Source organism: Jaculus jaculus, chromosome X (assembly GCF_020740685.1).
Source record: "Jaculus jaculus isolate mJacJac1 chromosome X, mJacJac1.mat.Y.cur, whole genome shotgun sequence".
Lineage (NCBI taxonomy): Eukaryota > Metazoa > Chordata > Mammalia > Rodentia > Dipodidae > Jaculus > Jaculus jaculus.
The window spans coordinates 4,179,751-4,199,914 of record NC_059125.1 but is presented as its reverse complement, the minus strand read 5'-3'; the positions used below and the strand labels follow the sequence as shown (position 1 = coordinate 4,199,914).

At 37.6% G+C, this 20,164-nt stretch overlaps 1 protein-coding gene across 3 annotated transcripts in view; it reads left to right on the top strand.

Annotated features, from left to right (window-relative positions):
* Cdkl5 (cyclin dependent kinase like 5) overlaps positions 1-20,164 on the top strand; it is a 233,979-nt gene that overhangs the window by 185,028 nt on the left and 28,787 nt on the right. For all 3 annotated transcript variants that reach the window (XM_045140408.1, XM_045140406.1, XM_045140407.1), the window contains 4 exons: positions 1,698-1,788; positions 5,963-6,152; positions 10,875-10,955; positions 14,272-14,423. In XM_045140408.1, coding sequence (XP_044996343.1) covers positions 1,698-1,788; positions 5,963-6,152; positions 10,875-10,955; positions 14,272-14,423 — 514 coding nt within the window. The remainder of the gene's footprint in view (positions 1-1,697; positions 1,789-5,962; positions 6,153-10,874; positions 10,956-14,271; positions 14,424-20,164) is intronic.

Sequence of the window (20,164 nt, the reverse complement as noted above, 5' to 3'; positions counted from 1 at the left end):
GGACCAACCCAAAAGCTGTCTCTGATTTCTACATGTGTTGTACCCAAATACACACACACACTAAATAAATAAATACTATTTGAAGTTAGATTTTAGTTTAAATTGGTGTATGTGATATGTGCATAAGTGAGGAATAGATTACTATAAGATACCACTTTGTAGAATGGCCCATTTTGCCCAGTGTAGCAACTGGAAGTATGTAAAACTGTTTAACTCAGTATTTTCACAAGTTGTTGTGAATCTGCTTGTCCAAGAAAAACATTTTTTTTCATTTTCTTCACAGTTTATAGTAAGGTATAATGTAAAGAAAAGTCTTGCTTTATCCTAAATGGAAAGGAAGTATTAACTGTTGTATATGAAAGATCTTTATCTTGTCAGTTTTAGCATTTTCATAGCATTCTGATTTTCAAGAGCCAGGTCTACTCCCAAATCCATATCCTTAATTGTGTTTACCTCCTAAAGTCTTAGTAGACTTGGTTTACCTCAGATCTCCATGTACTATGGCTCCTTGATTTTATCTGCTTAAGTACCAAGGGGACTGAAATTTACAAAGCAGTTATAAATACAAAAAATGAAATGCCTATAGAATGGTTTAAAATAGGAAAAGAACACTCCTGGTCAAGCATTATTTCTTAAAGAAAAAACTATTTAAAATGGTCAGGAAGTTCCTCTAGCAGCACCCCATGTGCTTTCTCTGACTGGAAGAACCCCACTCTTCAAAGTATTTCTCACAAAGAGGTATTGATTAGTTGAAGTTTAGAGGATTTATTTTTAATGTGGTGGTTTTGATTTTTTATTGTTTCACTTTAAGAAGCACTATGTTTCATGTAATATCGATGTACTGCTTAAATTTTACTCCAATTTTAATGTTTTAGTTCTTTGTAAGTTTGATGTTGATCATATATTGCATTTGGAGAGTTAGATAGGTAATTTATTCTACTATCTCCTTTTGTGATCCTAAACTTCTTGAAAGGATAAGGGAGAAAAATAATACAAGGGCTGGAGAGGAGGCTTATCAGTTAAGGGACTTGCCTGCAAAGCCTAAGGACCCATGTTCTATTCTCCAGGTCCCACCTTAGCCAGGTGTACAAAGGTGAAACAAGTGCAAGGTTGCACATGCCCACCAGGTGGTGCAAGCGTCTGGAGTTTGATTGCAGTGGCTGAGGCCCTGAGGTGCCATTCTTTCCTCTCTCTGTCTCTCAAAATAATAATAGTAATAATAATAATAATAATAATAATAGCAATAATACAAGAGTCTGTATAGTAATTAAGATACCTTAACTTGATTGTGGACATTAAGAGATAACAGTGAGTTCCAGTCTGCATTGTTTCCATTAGTGCCAGCTACTAGTTATTTGTATAATGGCTGGAACTGCTCAACAACAAATATACAAATGATATGACTTTTAGTTCTGGTCCTAGGGGGAGATTTAATTTTCTTTCTAAAATTTGCGTTTTCAGAAGAGCCAAGTTAAAAATATGTTCTGAATTTTTACAAAAGCATGGAGTGATTTTGAAGACATTTTGAGACTGAGTATGTAGTAAATTCATTGTGTACTTTATTTGACATGAACGCTTCTAAGTTTTAAAAATAAGTCAGTAAACAGTCCATTCAATATCAGTCATGGTGTTTATGTTCTTTTAAAATAAACCTAGTGCTGAAGTATTTTGCCAGCATGAAATTATTATTCTTTTAGGTTTTGCTCGGAATCTCTCAGAGGGCAATAATGCTAATTACACTGAGTATGTGGCCACCAGATGGTATCGATCCCCAGAACTCTTGCTTGGGTGAGTTACCTTTCCAGAACAGAATGACTTATACATGTCTTTCGGTTATTTATCACTGGCTCTGGCATCACCTATGGAAAATTAATTAAATCTGTCAATTTCATATTCAGTGTAACAAATCATCTAAAGAATTTAATAATATGAAATAAGCATTATTTTATTTACTCACAATTCTGGGTATCAGTAATTTGGGTGCAACTGAATGTCTTCTCTTAGAATCACTCTGGTGGTAACTGGAGATAGCTGGCAGATCATCTGGGAGCTTGTTGGTGTGGGGTGTCTCAGTTGAAACAGACAAATCTTTCAGTAGGATAGCCCAGATTTCTAAATCCAGTAGAAGAATTCTGTACATCAGGAATTTCAGCCTTAAAACAAAAGTACTTTCCAAGCCTCTGTTTGCATAGCTTTTGCCTCACTGACTAAAGCATGTCTCATGGTCAAGCCGTGATTTCAAGGTATGAAGAAACCAAACCTGTCTCTTGATGGGAGAAATAACAGAACAACATTAAAATGGGATATGCATGCAGACATGGATAAATTATTACAACCCCTTAGTTAAAAATCTTTCATATAGCTGGGAGTGGTGGCTCACGCCTTTAATCCCAGCACTTGGGAGGCAGAGGTAGGAGGATCGCCATGAGTTCAAGGCCATCCTGAGACGACAGAGTGAATTCCAGTTCAGCCTGGACCAGAGTGAGACCCTACCTCAAAAAAAAATCTTTCATATTAAGAATATGACTATCAGCTAGGAAGATGGCTTGGGTAGGCAAAGTACTTGCTGTGAAAACATGGGACATGAGTTTGATCCTCAGCACTTATGTAAAAATGCTGGGTGTCATGGTTCATGCACCTGTAATACCAACACTGGAGAGGTGGAAGCATGTAGATCCCTAGGGTTTGCTAGCTCCTAATCTAGCCAAATTGGTGAGCTTTAGGTTCATTGAGAGACCTGGTGTCAAAAATAAGGTGAAGAGTGATGGAGGAAGATAGACAATGCTGACCTCTGGTCTCCACACATGCATGCAAACATATACATTCCCTCCCAAAAAGGCAAATATATACAGTTTGATATTTTGGCTTATCTGTTAATCCATTTGACAAATACCAAGTATTTTTTACATTCACCCACTTTACTAGATACATAGTAAATCCTGAAAATTGCCAATTTTCTTTGGAATGGTGTAAATTCTCTTTGATGGTAAATGGCTATTCAAACTAGCACTGCATTGATGATTTTTGTCAGCAGCACTTGCCCATCTATTTACTTTGTACTCACCTTTCTACTTTCAATGCTCTTCTATCTGTTAACACCAGAAAAGAGAGTCTTCTGATGAGTTTCTTTGCTTTTCTTTCTTTCTTTCTTTCTTTCTTTCTTTCTTTCTTTCTTTCTTTCTTTCTTTCTTTCTTTCTCTCTCTCTCTCTCTCTCTCTCTCTCTCTCTCTCTCTCTCTCTCTCTTTCTTTCTTTCTTTCTTCTTTTTTTTTTTTTTTTGAGGTAGGGTCTCACTCTAGCCCAGACTGACCGGGAATTCATTATGTAGTCTCTCAGGGTGGCCCCCGAGTGCTGGGATTAAAGGCATATACCACCACGCCCGGCTTCTTTTCTTTCTTTAATGCATTTTAACTTGAATCTAAGAAGGAGCCTGTGACCCTCATCTCTATCACACGGTTTCATTAATAATTCTCTGCCTATCCTATTTTTAGTTGTTTCTCGTTTCCCATAGACTTTATTTCCTTTTTTGGGACCAGCCAAGAATGGAGAAACTAAGCATCCTTTAACACAATTACCTACATTCATAATGATAACAAGTACACAAATTGTAGGTTTCATCACACTTCTTTCATGACATATGTCTGAGGGATATGAGAAATTTAATTCCTAAAGATACTTTTTTATATAATAGCAACATAAATTTCTATATTTCTTCTGAATAGCATGATGACTTTGTTATTCTACTCACCATGGGTTTGCTGTATATTAACTATTTGTTTCCTAGTGTCTGCCAATTATCTGATGATAACTCTTGATTTGTTGCTGACCTAGAGCCAATAAAAATTACTGCTATCAGTTTTTGAAATATTTACTTTTTTATTCAAAAGCTTGATTTATCCTACAAAGCAAATCATAGCTAGTCACTCTATTATCTCAGTAGCATTAGCTTTTTTTATGCTAATTTTTATCTTGGATTTAGGATTGCTTTCCTTTTTATCTATCTTGTTTCTCCTGGGTATCTTTTTGGACTCATTGGGATGTATTGTCCATATTCTTTTGAGGGGATTTGAATTGGACTTTACAACTATTTTCCAGTGACAAAATGAATATGAAGTAGCTCATTCTTAGAATGCCATCTAAGGACTCAAATATGGTAGAAGGAGGACTCTGTATAATGCAATTTTGTCTAAAAAATGGTCCCATGGAGTGTATTCTGAAGATAGCTTTATTATGAATCCTCAGAGAGAACTTGCTGACTAATAAGACCCATCAGAAAACTGAAGTTCCATTTAGATATGGGTGGTAGCTGCCAAAAGTAGATGAGGGTAGTGCAGCTAATTAGAACTAACTTGAAATTTGCTAATGAAGTGGTTGGCATGTAGTAGTTTACGTTTAATAATTCCATTGAAATCCGTTAATATTTAGTTTTACATCAAGTCTACTTGGTTTTACATCAAGTCTGCATGTTTTTACATTCCCAGTATGTTGTCCTTGATAGCCAATGAAGTGTCAGCTGAATGAATTACATCAGATGACAGGATTAAAATAACTTGTCATTACTGAGGTTTTTCATGAGTTTCTCCATTTGGCACCATAGGATGTTTTCTTTATCTCAAACATATGAAAAGGAAGGTCTAAATGAAAGTTCATAATATGTCTGTAGTTTCTTGTGGGAATAAAATGAGATAAATGTAATACTGAATTGTTACAGTGAATTATTAACCTAGAAACATACTATATATGTTAACAGTGCTTTAGTTTAAAAGTATTGTATTATGTCGTTGTGGCCCTCTTGAATTTCATCTCATATTCTTTTTGTTTTGTTTTGCTTTGTTTTTTTGAAGCAAGGTCTCACTCTAGCTCAGGCTGATCTGAAACTAATTCTATAGCCCAGGCTGACCTTGAACTCATAACATTCTTCCTTCCTCAGCCTCCTAAGTGCTAGGCTAAAAGATGTGCACTGCCACAAATAGTTATTATTTCATATTCTCTCGCAGTTATTTATTTAATTTTGGCTTTTTTCTTTATTGATTTAATTTTTTTTTCTTTTCAAACATTATTTATGTTTGAAACCAGAAATGATATATGGCTTCTTGTATAATGTGTCATAACTAATTTTATCTTAGGATTTAGATACCAGAGTATAAAGCCATTTGGGGGTCCCTAGATTTTCATTTATGATATCTATTTGTAACAAACTCTTTTCTTTAAGCCCTATGGGAAACTCAGACCCTAGAAGAGAATTACACACTCCTATGTACACTGAACACAAACATTGAGAGAAGCAGCTAACAGAAAGCCTAATATATGTAAACTGTAATTGTATTCAAGTAAATAGTCTTAGCTATTAGAAATTGTGATGCTAAGTAATCAAAGGTTAAATTATATTCAGCATTTGTTTAAGACACATGAATCAATAGTACATTTTATTAGATTAAACTAAAAGGATAAAAACGTTTTGACTTCTAGAGCGCTTAAAATATATGTGTGTGTGTACATTACATTAGGGTTATATGTTTAACATATACCCAAATATCAAATTAGTATGTACTAACTAAATTGCTATTGAACTGGCATTTTTATTAGTGTGGAATATTCATTTGTGTTCTGAATTTTTATGTGGATAATGGTAATTTCTTATTTCTTGGTTCACTTTTTTCTTTTTTAATCTTTTAAAAATATTTTATTAGGGACTTTAATATATGATCCTGCTGCAAATTGGTTGTACTCCCATCAGTTTATCCTCTTTTGGCCCCTGTCCCCACCCCTATTCCACCAAAAGCCCTTCTCAGTGGGGGTATTGGTAATCACTGTAGGTTGATGAGTGTATCTCACTTTTTATAGTGTCTCTTTTAATTTCTAAAGTATATGTGTGCTTTAAATCATAAATCCAAAATGATTTGGAAATTGTTAGGCATTTTGTTTCTTTAGTTGCAAAGATAATCTCTCCTTTTGCTTTTCAGAGCTCCCTATGGGAAGTCTGTAGACATGTGGTCAGTGGGCTGTATTCTTGGGGAGCTTAGTGATGGACAGCCTTTATTTCCTGGAGAAAGTGAAATTGACCAACTTTTTACTATTCAGAAGGTGCTAGGTCCACTTCCATCTGAGCAGATGAAGCTCTTCTACAGTAATCCTCGCTTCCATGGGCTCCGGGTAAGTGGTTTTCCTAACAGCCAAAATAGAATCAGACTGTGCCTTGAATATGATTCCCTTTCCCATTACAATGTTTTTAATCGCCTCTATAAGTTATTTCTGAGTCATATATATATATATGTATGTACGTATGTGTGTGTGTGTGTATGTATGTGTGCATATATGTATATGTATATTTATATGTATTTGTGTGTAGCATATATGTATATATGCTACAGTGTCTTAATTCAAAATGTTAAATACCTCCAGAATGTATGAATAGCTACTGTTTTCATTTAGGCAAATGCATTCATATTGGTTTGAAGTTGACCGTGAATATACTTGTATTCTGCAGACTGAGTGGTTCTCTCCCAGCAAATACTTATTGTCCATTGACAGTGAAGTAGCAGATCTTTTCAGATCAGTGTCTTGGGCTACTTCTTTATACAAAACGTACACAGAACTTGTGTTACTGAGAATATAATACAAAATACCTTTCTGGACCTCAGTTAATTTTCCTCTGGAGAACACCAGTGCGTACATGTGATGGCACAAAGCCCCAGCTCCTGCTGGCTCAGTGGACTTTAAAGAAATAAACAGGGACACATGTAGCTTCTCTTTCATCTTACTGCTTTCTTTCTTTTTTTCCTAGTTTGTGAGTTACCTCAGACAAGTTCTTCTTGATTTAGTTTTGTTTTTATTAGCCTAATTATTGCCATTGATTAGATTACAAAATAGCATGTGTGGTTTAGCAGTTTAGTTTGACACTCACTCTACTTCATGTACCATTTTCTAGAATGTTGCATTGTGGTTTTGAGCATGAAAATGTCATACATTCTAGAAAATTAGAAAAATCATAGTTGGGGATTCATTAGGATTTATGAAGGATTTGAAATTTGAGGCGGATATTGAAGACTGAATGAATAGCATTTAACTTAGTAGAAACCCTACAAAAATCATCTTAAATTTTAAGGAAAATTTTGTATTTATGTATTTGAGACAGAGAGAGAAAAAAAATGAGTGGGCACACCAGGGCCTCTAGGCCCACTGCAAAGGAACTCCAGATGTATGTACCACCTTGTGCATCTGGCTATGTGTGTGCTGAGGAATCGAACCTGTGTCCTTAGTCTTTGCAGGCAAATGCTGTAACTGCCAAGCCATCCCTCCAGCCCCCAAACCATCTTTTTCTCCTTTTTCTGTGATAATATTTGCTCATAGGCCCTCTCACTAAACAATATTGTCTATAAAATGCTGGACAGCCTATGACAGCAGTGCTTGTAAATATGCTCAAGGAATGTTGCTGCTTCCATGGCGCTTTGAGTTTTATAGATCTTAATATGTTTGCATTTTAGTCTGAAGTGTTTTGGTATCTCAACTAAATTCGCTTAGTCCACTAAAGGTGGTTAACAGCATCTTTTGAGGGGAAAGTTTTCCTTTATGATATTTTTTTAAATGTCTGTGACAGACAGCTTAAACACACAGGGCCCATGAAATGTATTTGCTGAGAACCATGGACAAATAAAATGATCTATGTACAATTTCCCAAGAGGTGTATGTTGCTCAGAGGGTGAGACTTGCTAGGCCTATTTAAAGCCCCGAGTTCCATCCTCAGCACTACACTGCTTGATATATCGTCAGTGTTCATTGAGGAGTGCTCTCCTTGTGTGTTGTATTGGCCAAATGATTAATAAATGAAACAAACTATTGATTAGGATAGAGATTATAATTCTATGCTTCTTTTTTGGCTATTTGTTGAATGATCTCATGTTAAGAGATCAGATTTCATTAAAAAGCAGATAAATCACGCACGCCTTTAATCCCAGCACTCGGGAGGCAGAGGTAGGAGGATTGCCGTGAGTTCTAGGCCACCCTGAGACTCCATAGTGAATTCCAGGTCAGCCTGGGCTAGAGGGAGACCCTACCTCGAAAAACCAAAAAAAAAAAAAAAAAAAAAGCATATAAATCATATTTGAAAGATAGATGTTTGCCTGATCATTTTTTTATTTATATATACCTTTTGACTTTCAAATTTTTCTTATCAGTGAAATGTCACTTCTGGGGAAAGAAAGAGGGTGTCTGATAGAGTAAGATAGACCTCAGAAGTACAGTATTAATTAAAATGTCCTTGTGGAGGGTCTTCCATCATGACAGCATGTATCTCTGTCTTTGGGCTAGTGTAACATCAAAAGAAGCTTATGCATCTCCCTTAGGAGAGGCAACTCAATTTAGAACGAGTGTGGGTTTGTATCACAGGCCTGGGTGCAAATAGTAGTTCCACTGCTTATAACTTTCTTTGAACCAGTTATTTGAACTTTCTGATCATCAGTTTCCTCTTCTCTAAAATAATGATAATACCTAAATGCCTCACATAGTTTCACTTCCTCAGAAATCAGTTTTAAGTTATTGCAATGTGCCTCTGTCTGGCTTGAAGTTCATGTTATTCCATCTTCCTTTTTCTGCATGATGCTGTCCTATTTTTCACTAGCTTCATATTTTTCTTATCTTTCAAAATGGAGTTTAAATAATGCCTACAGGTTTTCTTTTTCTACAGCCACAGGCTCTTGCTGTGTAGCCCAGGCTGGCCACAAATTCAAGATCCTCCTGCCTCAGCCTCCTGAGTTGTAGTACTATGGACATGTGCTACTATAGCTGGCTTTTTGTTTGTTTGTTTGTTTCTCCTTTCTCTGAGCTTCCAGTAGAATATATAGCTATATATAGTTGCTTTCTCAACCAGGTAACAGATTTTTTTAAGTGTAAGGTTTAGGTCTTACCAATATTCCTTGTCTCCTGACCTACTGAGCATAATGTGGGGATGATTTTATAATTTCTCCTTAATGCCTTGTTTGATTTTATTACAACATTTTTCCCTTTGCCCACTTATTTAACAAGTTTAATGATTTCAATATTTTGAGCTATTCCTAAAAGGAAATATATTAGAAGCAAATTAGCCCTTACATTTGTTTTGGCCTCTGCCAGTATCTTGATCAGTGATGAAAACATCCACTTAGAATGTAAATTGGAAGAGATAAAGATAAACATCAAAGTAAGCTTGACCATTCCTCTTCATTTATTTAAAAATGCATTTGTTGGGCTGGGAAGATGGTTCAGCAGTTAATGGCTCTTGCTTACTAAGCTTACCAGCTCGGGTTTGATTCACCTGTACCCATGTGAATCCAGACACAGAAAATGAAACATATGTCTGGAGTTCATTTACAGTGGAAAGAGGCTCTGGAGCTCTCTCTCCTCTCCTCTCAAACAAATAAATAATACCTTTTTTTAAAAGGCATTTATTAACTAGGTTCCTATGTTCATCCTTAGTTCTGACTTAGAAAAAGGATGGACTTGAAAACAGGTCATTAAATGCAAGAACAAAACATGGGCCTGAATTCACTATTTCTACTTCTAGAGCCTCTCAGGTTATGTCCTCTTGTTTAAACTATTTTAGAATTGAGTTGTATAAGTATGAAATACCCCGTAAACAGTGTACATGCAGGGCCAGGGTTTTTTAAACATTTTGTTGACAGCCTCCATACATGTAGACAGTATATCATGATTATAATCCTCTCCCATGACCTTCTTTTGTCCCCCTTCCCTTACCCCTTCTCCACTGAATCTCTGCTTTCCAATTAGTCCCTGTTCTATTTTGATGTAATCATTTTTCCTCCTATTATGCAAATCTTTTGTAGGTAGCATTAGCCACTGTGAGGTCATGAATACCATAGCCACTTTGTGTCTTGAAGACAGTTTTGCAAAGTACTCCTTGCTTTCCTTTGGCTCTTACATTCTTTCCACCACCTCTTTCCACAATAAAGACCCTGAACTTTGGAGGGTATGATGGAGATGTTTCACTTAGTGCTGAACACTCCACTGTCTATTCTCAGAACTTTGATGGGTATGAGTCATCCCCAGTGGTCACCTCCATCTGAAAAGAGACGCTTCTCTATCAGAAGTGAGAGTATCATTAGTATATGGGTATAAATGTAAGTATTTAGAGTACAGTTTTGTGGTCATATTATATCCATTTAACCAGACAATAGTAGTAGTTTTCCCCCTAGAGCTTGTGACCTCTCCAGCCATAGGCTTTTGGTTAGGGTTTTAGTACTCCCACAGAGTATGCCTCAAATCCAGTAAGAGAGCAGTAGGTTTCCACACAGCACACATAGCACCACTTGGCACATTTGGTCTGGCTGGACAGATGTGAAGCTTGTAGGGTACACTGCTGGTTAAGGTTGTTGATGTTTTTCTCCCCCAATAGGCTACATAGCTCCTTCAAGCATCATGACAGCTAGTCGGGAGGCTTTCAGCTCAGCTTTAACATGAGTTCTCAGTGTCCTGCAGCCCAAACATGTGGTATCTTCAACAGTAGGGTCTTGCCATTTAGTTCTGTTGGGCAGCAAAGAGCCTTGTCAATAACCTGTTGTATTTGGGGGACATCAGGGACCTTCCTACAGGTTCAGATTTTTATAATGTAGTTTATTTTATAGGCTTCAGTATTGCCTGTCTAATTTTAAGCATCATGTTTCACCTGCAAGCTTTCCCATTATTTAACATCTTGCCATATTAATTCGTATCTAAAATACATACATATCACATCCATATCAAAATTAATATAAAAATGTGACTTTGAATTGGATTGACACTAGGGTAATAATTTCTGCTCACCTATACCCTTTAATGCTTATAAGCATAACATACACATAGCCTTCCCCAAATACTAACAGTGGTATTATGTTGACCTTACAGTTTCCAGCTGTTAACCATCCTCAATCACTGGAGAGAAGATATCTTGGAATTTTAAATAGTGTTTTACTTGACCTAATGAAGGTAAGAAAAATAGATGTTTGTACAAAAAATGACCTTTGGTTTATGAATTTCTTGTGACCATAGTCTACATTTATGAATTTATAAATAGATGAATAATGAGAGACTGTCATGTTAAAAGCCATGTGATTTATTTATAATTGCAACAGGAATCTGGTATTCTCGGTCCATATAGACAGGAACATGCAGTCTCTAAATTACTTTCCTAAAATGGCCGGAAGAATAAAATTTGTTGGCACTCAAGACTGCTCAGGTGTTAAGTTTTCAAACAAATCTTAAAGTGAATGTTGAAGGCCAAGAGATTATACAATGTTTTGTATGATACTGAAGGCCCCTCATAGTCCATACAAATTTAATTAGTGAATCTAATTCTTCTCTTTCTTTCTGACCTGACCTCTTCTCTGCTAGACACATCACTCTTCTGACTTTGTCAGGATCACTATTATTGCTACCATTCTGGAGTGTTCCTCCTTGTGCTAGCTCACCTCTCCAAAAGACATCATGTTCTGAACTACTAAAAAACACCCTCAAATTTCTTTATTCAAGATTTTCTTGGTGGGCATGTTCATGCATATCTATAATCCCAGCATTTGGAGGCTAAAGCAGAAGGATTGCTGTGTGTTCCAGGCCAGCCTGGGCTACAGAATAAATTTCAAGCCATCCTGGGCTAGAGTGAGACCCTTCCTCTAAAAAACAAAAAAAAAAAAAAAACCCCAAAAAAAAAGGAGGGAGGGAGGGCTCCAGAAGTTTGCTCAGCAGTTATTCCCCAGCTACCCACATAGAGTCAGATGGGCATTCATTTGCAGAGCAAGAGACCCTGGTATGCTCATATATGCCCATATATGCACACATGTACACACATGTGTGTACACTTAAAAATCAATAAGTAAGTTTAAAAAAATTATTAAATAAGACAAAAACAAAAACAGTTTGCCTCGCAGCCCAGGCTGACCTGGAATTCACTATATAGTCTCAGGGTAGCCTCAAACTCAGCCGTCTTCCTACCTTTGCCTCAGAGTGCTGGGATTAAAGGTGTGCACCACCACACCCAGATTTCCCAGTTTTGATTTTGTCCAGTAGATAGAAAACAAGCGTCAGTTGTCTGATAGTAGGCCTTCACAAAGCTGCTCATGTATCGGGTTCATTTTATGGCCATTCATTCAGCCATCAAAATGTGGAAGCTGCACTGGGCACAGAGCTTACACTGTGCACTTACCACAGCTGGAAGTTGCTGAGCTGCATTCTCAGAACTCTGCTGTGCTATGCTAATCTATGCCCCAGAGAACACAGTGTAAATAGGTGTGGAGGCAGAGGTGGAGGAGGAGGTATGGCTTTTGGGAAAGGTCACATACCATATAACCTTTCTAAAAATTTAGAATATTCATTAACTTGTAAAGACTTTCAGAAATTTCACAGTATAGAAGCTCTTCTGTCTCACAAAACAGTTCCCAAGTTTAATTGGTGAATAATGTCTTTATGAAACTAATAAAGCACTAATGTTTAGAACACTGATTGAGAAATACTGTTTGTTTTTAAAAAAAATGAACCCTCAAGCTGGGTGTGGTGGCACATGCCTTAAATCCCAGCACTCGGAAGGCAGAGGTAGGAGGATCACTATGAGTTCGAGACCACCCTGGGACTACATAGTGAATTCCAGGTCAGTCTGGATTAGAGTCAAAGTCTACCTTGAAAAAAAAACAAAAACTAACTAACTAACAAAAAAGAATCTTCAAAGTTCTTTCATTTTAATTTGGCATAAATTATCACCTAAATTACTTGGGTTTTGTCAATATGTTCTGACGCATAGTCAGTATTTATTGATCAAGGCCTCAATCATTTAGTAAATTTTAAAATGTAAGTAGAATAAAGAAGGAAAATGAAATTAAATACAATTTTATGTTTCCTAACTTTTGAACATATTTTTTTTTTCTTTTTTGAGGTATAGTTTTGCTCTAGCCCACCTTGACCTGAAATTCACTATGTAGTCTCGGGCTGCTTTTGAACTCACAGTGATCCTCCTACCTCAGCCTCCCAAGTGCTGAGATTAAAGGTGTGCCCAACCATGCCTGGCTGAACCATTCTTCAGTTGAAAATAATTTGACTTTTTTGTTCAGTCATAACCATGTGTAAATTACGTATCATCACTATAGTACCTGAATAAAAGTAAATACTTTTTAAACCTAGCACAAATAAAAGTAAAATTGTTTCCTGAATTGTAAGTACCTTTACCAGTTTGGAAATTAATTCCTAATTCCAGGTCAGCCTGGGCTAGAGTGAGACCATACCTTGAAAAAACAAACAAAAAAAAAAAAGCTGTACACAGTCTGGGGATGTAACTTAATTGTAGTACACTTGCCTGATATTCACAAGGCCCTGGCATCAGTCATCAGTATTCGCTCCCCTCCAAAAATATAAATTATTTATTATAATAATGTTGATTAAAGGATAACCTTTTTGTAATTTGACAGTTCCTAAAAACTGAAGTATATCCACAGAGTTGGAACTCTGCCAATATGGAATGATCTCTTAAAAACAAAAAGTATGGGCTGGAGAGATGGCTTAGCGGTTAAGTGCTTGCCTGTGAGGCCTAAGGACCTTGTGGCACACCCATTCTCCCTCTCTCTCTGTCTCTCTCCCTCCCTCTTTCTCTCTCTCTGTGTGTGTCTATCGCTCTCAAATAAATAAATAAAAATATATTTTTTAATTAATAAAAAGAAAATGTATCAGATAAGCTGGGTGGGGTGATGCACACCTTTAATCCCAGCTCTTGAGAGGCAGAGGTAGGAGGATCACTATGAGTTCCAGGTTACCCAGAAACTACATAGTGAATTCCAGGACAGCCTGAGCTAGAGTGAGACCCTGCCTCAAAAAAACATATATATATATAATCTCAGATAAAGATGCATATGCAAAGTATTCCACATACAAGGTACATAAGAAACTGGTCACCTTAGCTGCTTCAAGAGAGAGTACCTGGGTATCTGAGGGACAGGAGAATGATGAAGAAGATTTTTATTTAAAAGATTTTTAAATGTTTAATTTATATCTCAAAAACTGTTTTTCATTATATGTAAAAGGCATGGGCTATAAGACTGCATATAATATGACCTAGATATTCTAGAAGACTGTACACTAAGTGGACAGTTGTGGGACTGTGGGTGATATAGATGGGTTTTTGTTGTGCTGTATTTCATTTCTTGAACAGTGTTTGCTAAATAACTTGCAATGAGAATGTATTTCTTTTCTAAGAAGAAAAACTGTTTTGCTAGAGTTTAAATTGGACTCTATCCTTTCTATTCTCAAACCTTCATTTCCTAAGAATTTACTGAAGTTGGACCCAGCTGACAGATATTTAACAGAACAATGTTTGAATCACCCTACATTTCAAACCCAGAGACTTTTGGATCGTTCTCCTTCAAGATCAACAAAAAGGAAACCTTATCATGTGGAAAGCAGCACATTGTCTAATAGGTAAATATCCCCTTTTAAGGAAATATAAATGTGGTGTTGGTCTTATAAGTAGGCTGTGGAGGTGGCTGCTAAAATTATGCAATTGGCAAAAAGAAGGAAAGCCCTCTTTATTCAAAAATATCATACTTATTACATGATTCAGACTGAATCTTAATGACTTTCTTATCTTTAACAAGTATATTAAGAAAACCTATGCATTCCTTTGGAAAGATACCATTGAGTTAGAAACTCAGGGGGTTTCTAGCATCAAGAGCTAGAATGTGTAGAAATGGGACTCAGGTGATCCCTGGAGGAAGCCATTTAGACCAGGGTTGGGAACTCCTGGAATTAAAAAAAGGATATCCAGCCCATGGGTAAGATATTCTGAAACTGAACCAAGTAAGCTGCCTCCTTAGAAAGGTCTTGTGATTTTTTGTTGTTGTTGTTGTTCTTACTTTCAGTTGAGTTGAGAAATTAACATTTCATACAAATAATCATATGAAAACAGTAAAGGCAAGAATTAAAAGTGATGCTTTTTCCTTTTTTCAGCAGTGTTTAAAAAGCTTGATTCTTGCTGGTGTGCTGGCACATGCCTATAATTCTTGCACTCAGGAGGCAGAGTCAGGAGGATTGCCACGAGTTTCAGGCTAGCTTGAGCTATATAGTGACATTTTGTCTCAAAAAACAAAACTCAAAAAAATTACTCATTATTTTTTTTTAATTTTTATTTTATTATTTATTTGAGAGTGACAGACACAGAGAGAAAGACAGATAGAGGGAGAGAGAGAATGGGCGCGCCAGGGCTTCCAGCCTCTGCAAACGAACTCCAGACGCATGCGCCCCCTTGTGCATCTGGCTAACGTGGGACCTGGGGAACCGAGCCTCGAACCGGGGTCCTTAGGCTTCACAGGCAAGCGCTTAACCGCTAAGCCATCTCTCCAGCCCTCGTTATTTTTTTTTAAACAAGTTCTCACTATGTATCTCTGGCTGGTTTGGAACTTATTGTGGAAATCAGGTTGTCCTTGAACTTTGAAGAACTTTGATCCCTCTGCCTCTGCCTTTGAAGTAGGATTAAGGGTATGTACAACCACACTCAGCTAAAATCTTTTTGGATTGTTTTGCTTGTTTTACTTTTTGAAAATTTCCTTGAGACTGGAAAGGATGCTCAGTGGTTAAAGATGCTTGCCAGCCCAGGTTCAATTCTACAACTACCCACATAAGCCAGGTGCCAAAAAAACGGTTGTGCAAATATCTGGTACTCCTTTGCAGCATTAAAAGGTCCTGGCACTCCCTTACACACACACACACACACACACACACACACACACACACACACGTACAGTAAATAACTAAAACGTTTCCTTGGTCTTTTGTTAGGTTTTTAAAATGTTACAACTTCCAGCCTTAACACTTTTTTTTTTTTGAAACATACATATATATCTAGAATTGGACTAGTGAGGTTGTCTTTCTAGACCTGACATTCCCCAGGTCTGTTGCTTTATTTATAGGATAATAGTGTTCTACAAACCTACCTATCTTCCTTTATCTCCTAGAATATGGTCTTGACATCAGAGTTTATTAGATTATGAGAGTGAGTCAGAAATAGTTACTTTCATCTATTATTAGGAAAGAAGTAGAAAACAATAATACTTTTTTAAAATTTTTACTTTTTGATTTAACAGAGATGAGAGAGAAAGAATGGGCACACCAGGGCCTCCTGTCCCTGCAAATGAACATCGGAGGCATGCACCAATTTGTGCATCTGGCTTTATGTGGGTACTAGGGAATTGAACCCAAGCTGTCAGACTTTGCAAGCAAATGCCTTTAACTCCTGAGCCATCTTTCCATCCCCAAAGACAATGATTCTCAATGTGAAATTTAATATTTAAATCCCCAGCCTATACACACAAATTTTCCTGCTATGTGGAACATTGTTCTTAATGAATTGGAATATTAAACACTCAAGATCTGGCACATTGAGGTCTTGGAGAGCATCCATGAATTGGTTATAAACATTTGCCTGCTTAGCTGTGCAAGTGTGATGTGCTTCAGAGCTGTTTATTCTCCTTTAAAATCATTGTTTTCAATTAGTGTTTCCCTTCCCATATTCAAGACCATTCTTGGCCAGTTTCTTTAGTCTTTGTGTCCGCAAGATTTAGTATACAAACTAAAGCAATAGTTAGCAGCAGTTAGTGGTTCCTTTGTACTTCATAGGTTCAAATTCTAACTGTATTTTCTCTGGGGTCATGTTCAATTCAAACCAATTTATCTCCCTTCTATTTGAATTGTCACACAGCTTTTCTAGTTTACATTTACAAAGAGAATTATTACAGTGATACAAAGGTTGGTAGACTGATGATAAATTTGTGAGTTATGTGATAGTCATTAGTGGCATAACTAATATTTGTTATGTATTTGTCTTGTAGTGACTCCCATGACAATATAAATTATAAGTATATTAAAGTTTCTAGAAGACTTTGTTTTCAGATCTCATCACTATATTGAATATGCTAAAAGAAAAAGTCCTAAATGGTTTCCTTTTTAGTAATCTTACTTCTACGCCTTCTCCCCATGTTTCTCTGTGGTCTATAGCCCTTCTTACCAGGGACATGAATTCTAGATGACTCCCCAGTACACAACACCCAGGACCATTTTAGATACATTCATAGCACCATGTACATTGGTTTCCACTTGATCCACTCCCCTGCCCTGTCCCTGGAGATGTAATGTCACCCTGTCTACCAAATTCTTTTCTCTGTAGGAGTGGCGTGGTTTGAATAAGATGCCTCCCATAAACTCATGTGTTTGGAATGCTTGGTCCCCAGGTAATGAAAATTTGAGAGGTGGAGGCTTGCTGTAGAAGGTGTGTTATTGAGGGTAGACTTAAGGGTATTATAGCCAGCTCCCCTTTGACAGAGTTTAGCTCACTCTCCTGGTGTTCTTTTTCACCTGTTGTGGCAGAGGTGATGTCCAGCTTGTGCTCATGATAAGCTTTCCCCTGCCATCATGTTGCTTTCCCTTAAGACTTTAAGCCAGAATATACACAAACACACAAAACCAAAACAAAACAATAACAACACCAACACACACACTCTCACACACCCCACCTCTCTCATCAGCTACTTTTGGTTGGGTACTTTGTCCCAGCAATGAGAAGGTAACTGACTATAAGAAGGTTGTGACTCAGGTCAAGTCATGCTGAATCCCCTGCTTGCCACTTTCAGACTCTTCCAAGTTTCCTTTCACCTTGTACTTGATGTTATGGTGTTTTGCCTACCCCACATTCCTCTCTCAATGGCCCATCTTTGCCAGTCATATCTTGTCAGTATAACTGTGCGGTTCTATTTTTTTTTTGTTGTTTCTATTTTGAGATAAGAACTCACAGTGTAGCCTTCCATAGTCTGGAACTTGAAGTTATCCTCCTGATTCAGCTTCCTGAGTACAAGGAATACAGGCATCTGCCACCCTGCCCAAATATTTTTGTTGTTGTTGTTGTTGTTGTTGTTTTTTGGATGGGGGTAGTAGCAGTGTGATGTGATGTGTGTGTGGTGTATGCACATGAGTACAGATGTGCGCACTCTGTGGCAATGTGCAGAAGCTAGAGAATGTCAGTTGTCCTCCTCTTGTCCCTCATCCAACTGTTTTCTTGAGACAGTATCTCAGTGTACCCAGAGTTGTGGTTTTAGGTCAGATCTGCTGACCAGAAAACCCCATTTATTCTCTGGTCTCCATCATGCTGTAGGCCTGTGTTACAGATGTGCATGACCCTGCCAAGCTGTTTATGTGGGTGCTGGAGAATTGAACTGGACAGTCTCAGACCTTCATGCTTGTATAGCAAGCACTTTTAACCTCTGAGCCATCTCCTCAATGCCTGTGTTTGCTTTTAAAACTTATTTTAAAGCCACATGTGGTGGCACATGCCTGTAGTCCTAGCACTTGGATGGGAGGCTGAGGTAGAAGGATCACTGTGAGTTAGAGGCCAGCCTAGGGGTATAAAGTGAGCTCCATGTTGGCCTGTGCTAGAGTGAGACCCTGCCTTGCAAAAAAACTAAAATTGTTTTAAGTAAATACATTAACCATTTAAGAGTGACTTATAATTGGGCATGGTAGCACACACCTGTAATCCCAGCATTCTGAAGGTGGAGGCAGGAGGATTAGATGTTTAAGGCCAGTCTTCACTACATAAGCCTGTGTCTCAAAAAGAGTGTAGTCTATATATAATATCTTTTTAAATGTTTGGCAGTTTAATCCAAAGTCTTTGCAATTGTACGTCAAATAGATCTATGAAGTTTTCAAAACTATGTTTTATTGTGCTTTGGCAGAACTCCAGTTTGAAGATGTGATGCCCTTTCTACACAGGAATTATTATATGTACAAAGCTTGGTGGCTGCCATTTAATTCTGCAGCAGAAACATTGAGTGACTATTTAAGCTTTTTGTGTATTTATGGAAACCCTAAATCACTGATAAATGTTTCTGCCTTAACTTTTCTTCATATTAGAAATTCTCTTACATTGCTATGACTATGTATAAAATCACATGTATTTTTATTTTTTCATTTTTCATATATGTTTATAATGTATTTTGCTGTTATTCCTTCCAAGTACCCTGTTTTTTTTTTTTATCCTCCCATTAATACAGTTTTTCTTCCCTATTAATCCCCATCTTACTTTCATGCCTTTTTCTCAAATATACCCATGGGTAGAAGCTTATTTACCTATGGAATGGGCAACTTCTCAGTGGCTACATCACTAATGAACCTGACTCCCCACTTCCAGCAAGCATTAGGTACCCGTAGCCACTCTGGGAGGGATCTGGTCCTATACGCCCCCCTCCCATTAATGGTGATATATTGACAGGCTTAGTCTTACATAGGAAACTGTAGCTGCTTTGAGGTCATAAGGATAATGGCCATGTTGTATCCAGAAGGCAGTATTTGCCAACCCCCGTCCCCATTTTCCTTCTTTCACGTTCCTGCCAGACCCTCTTCTCTCAGGTGACCCGAGCTTTGGAGGAGGTGCTTTAGATGCCCTGTTTGAGGCCAAGCACACAGCGGTCACTTAGTCTCAGCAGTTGTGCCAACTATGCATTACTGCACTAACCACTGCTCATTATAGTAAGAAACTTAAGTGATCAAGGCTTCAAGCAGTACTTATCCATAGGTACAAGTACAGTTATTTAAAAGGCAATTTGACACTACTGTCCACTCAGCATAACCACAGCAGTAACCCCCCCGCCCAGGTTCTGTGTGTCTAGCCCCAGGATTTTGGCCGGGTTTACAGTACCAGGCATTAAATCCCTCCTGTGGATTGGGCCTCAAATCCAATTGGAAAACCATTTGTTACTCCCATAATTTTCATGTCACTATTATACCAGTGGGCATATCTTGCTTGATAGGCTGCTCATGATATATAGCTGAGTGCAACTGATCATCTAATTTTGGTGGGAAACCAAGGGCAATATTTATAGGGGTCTCTGTAACCTCTCTGACCATCAACTCATTGGGAGGTAGCTTATCCCTGACACTGGAATTTATAATTAATAACCTGTGACTTCTTGGAGCAGCCATGTAGAGGATCTTCATTCCAACACTTTTTAAGGGCTGGAGAGATGGCTTAGCGGTTAAGCACTTGCCTGTGAAGCCTAAAGACCCCGGTTTGAGACTCAATTCCCCAGGACCCACATTAGCCAATGCACAAGGGGGCGCACACATCTGGAGTCATTTTCAGTGGCTGGAAGCCCTGGTGTACCTATTCTCCCCCC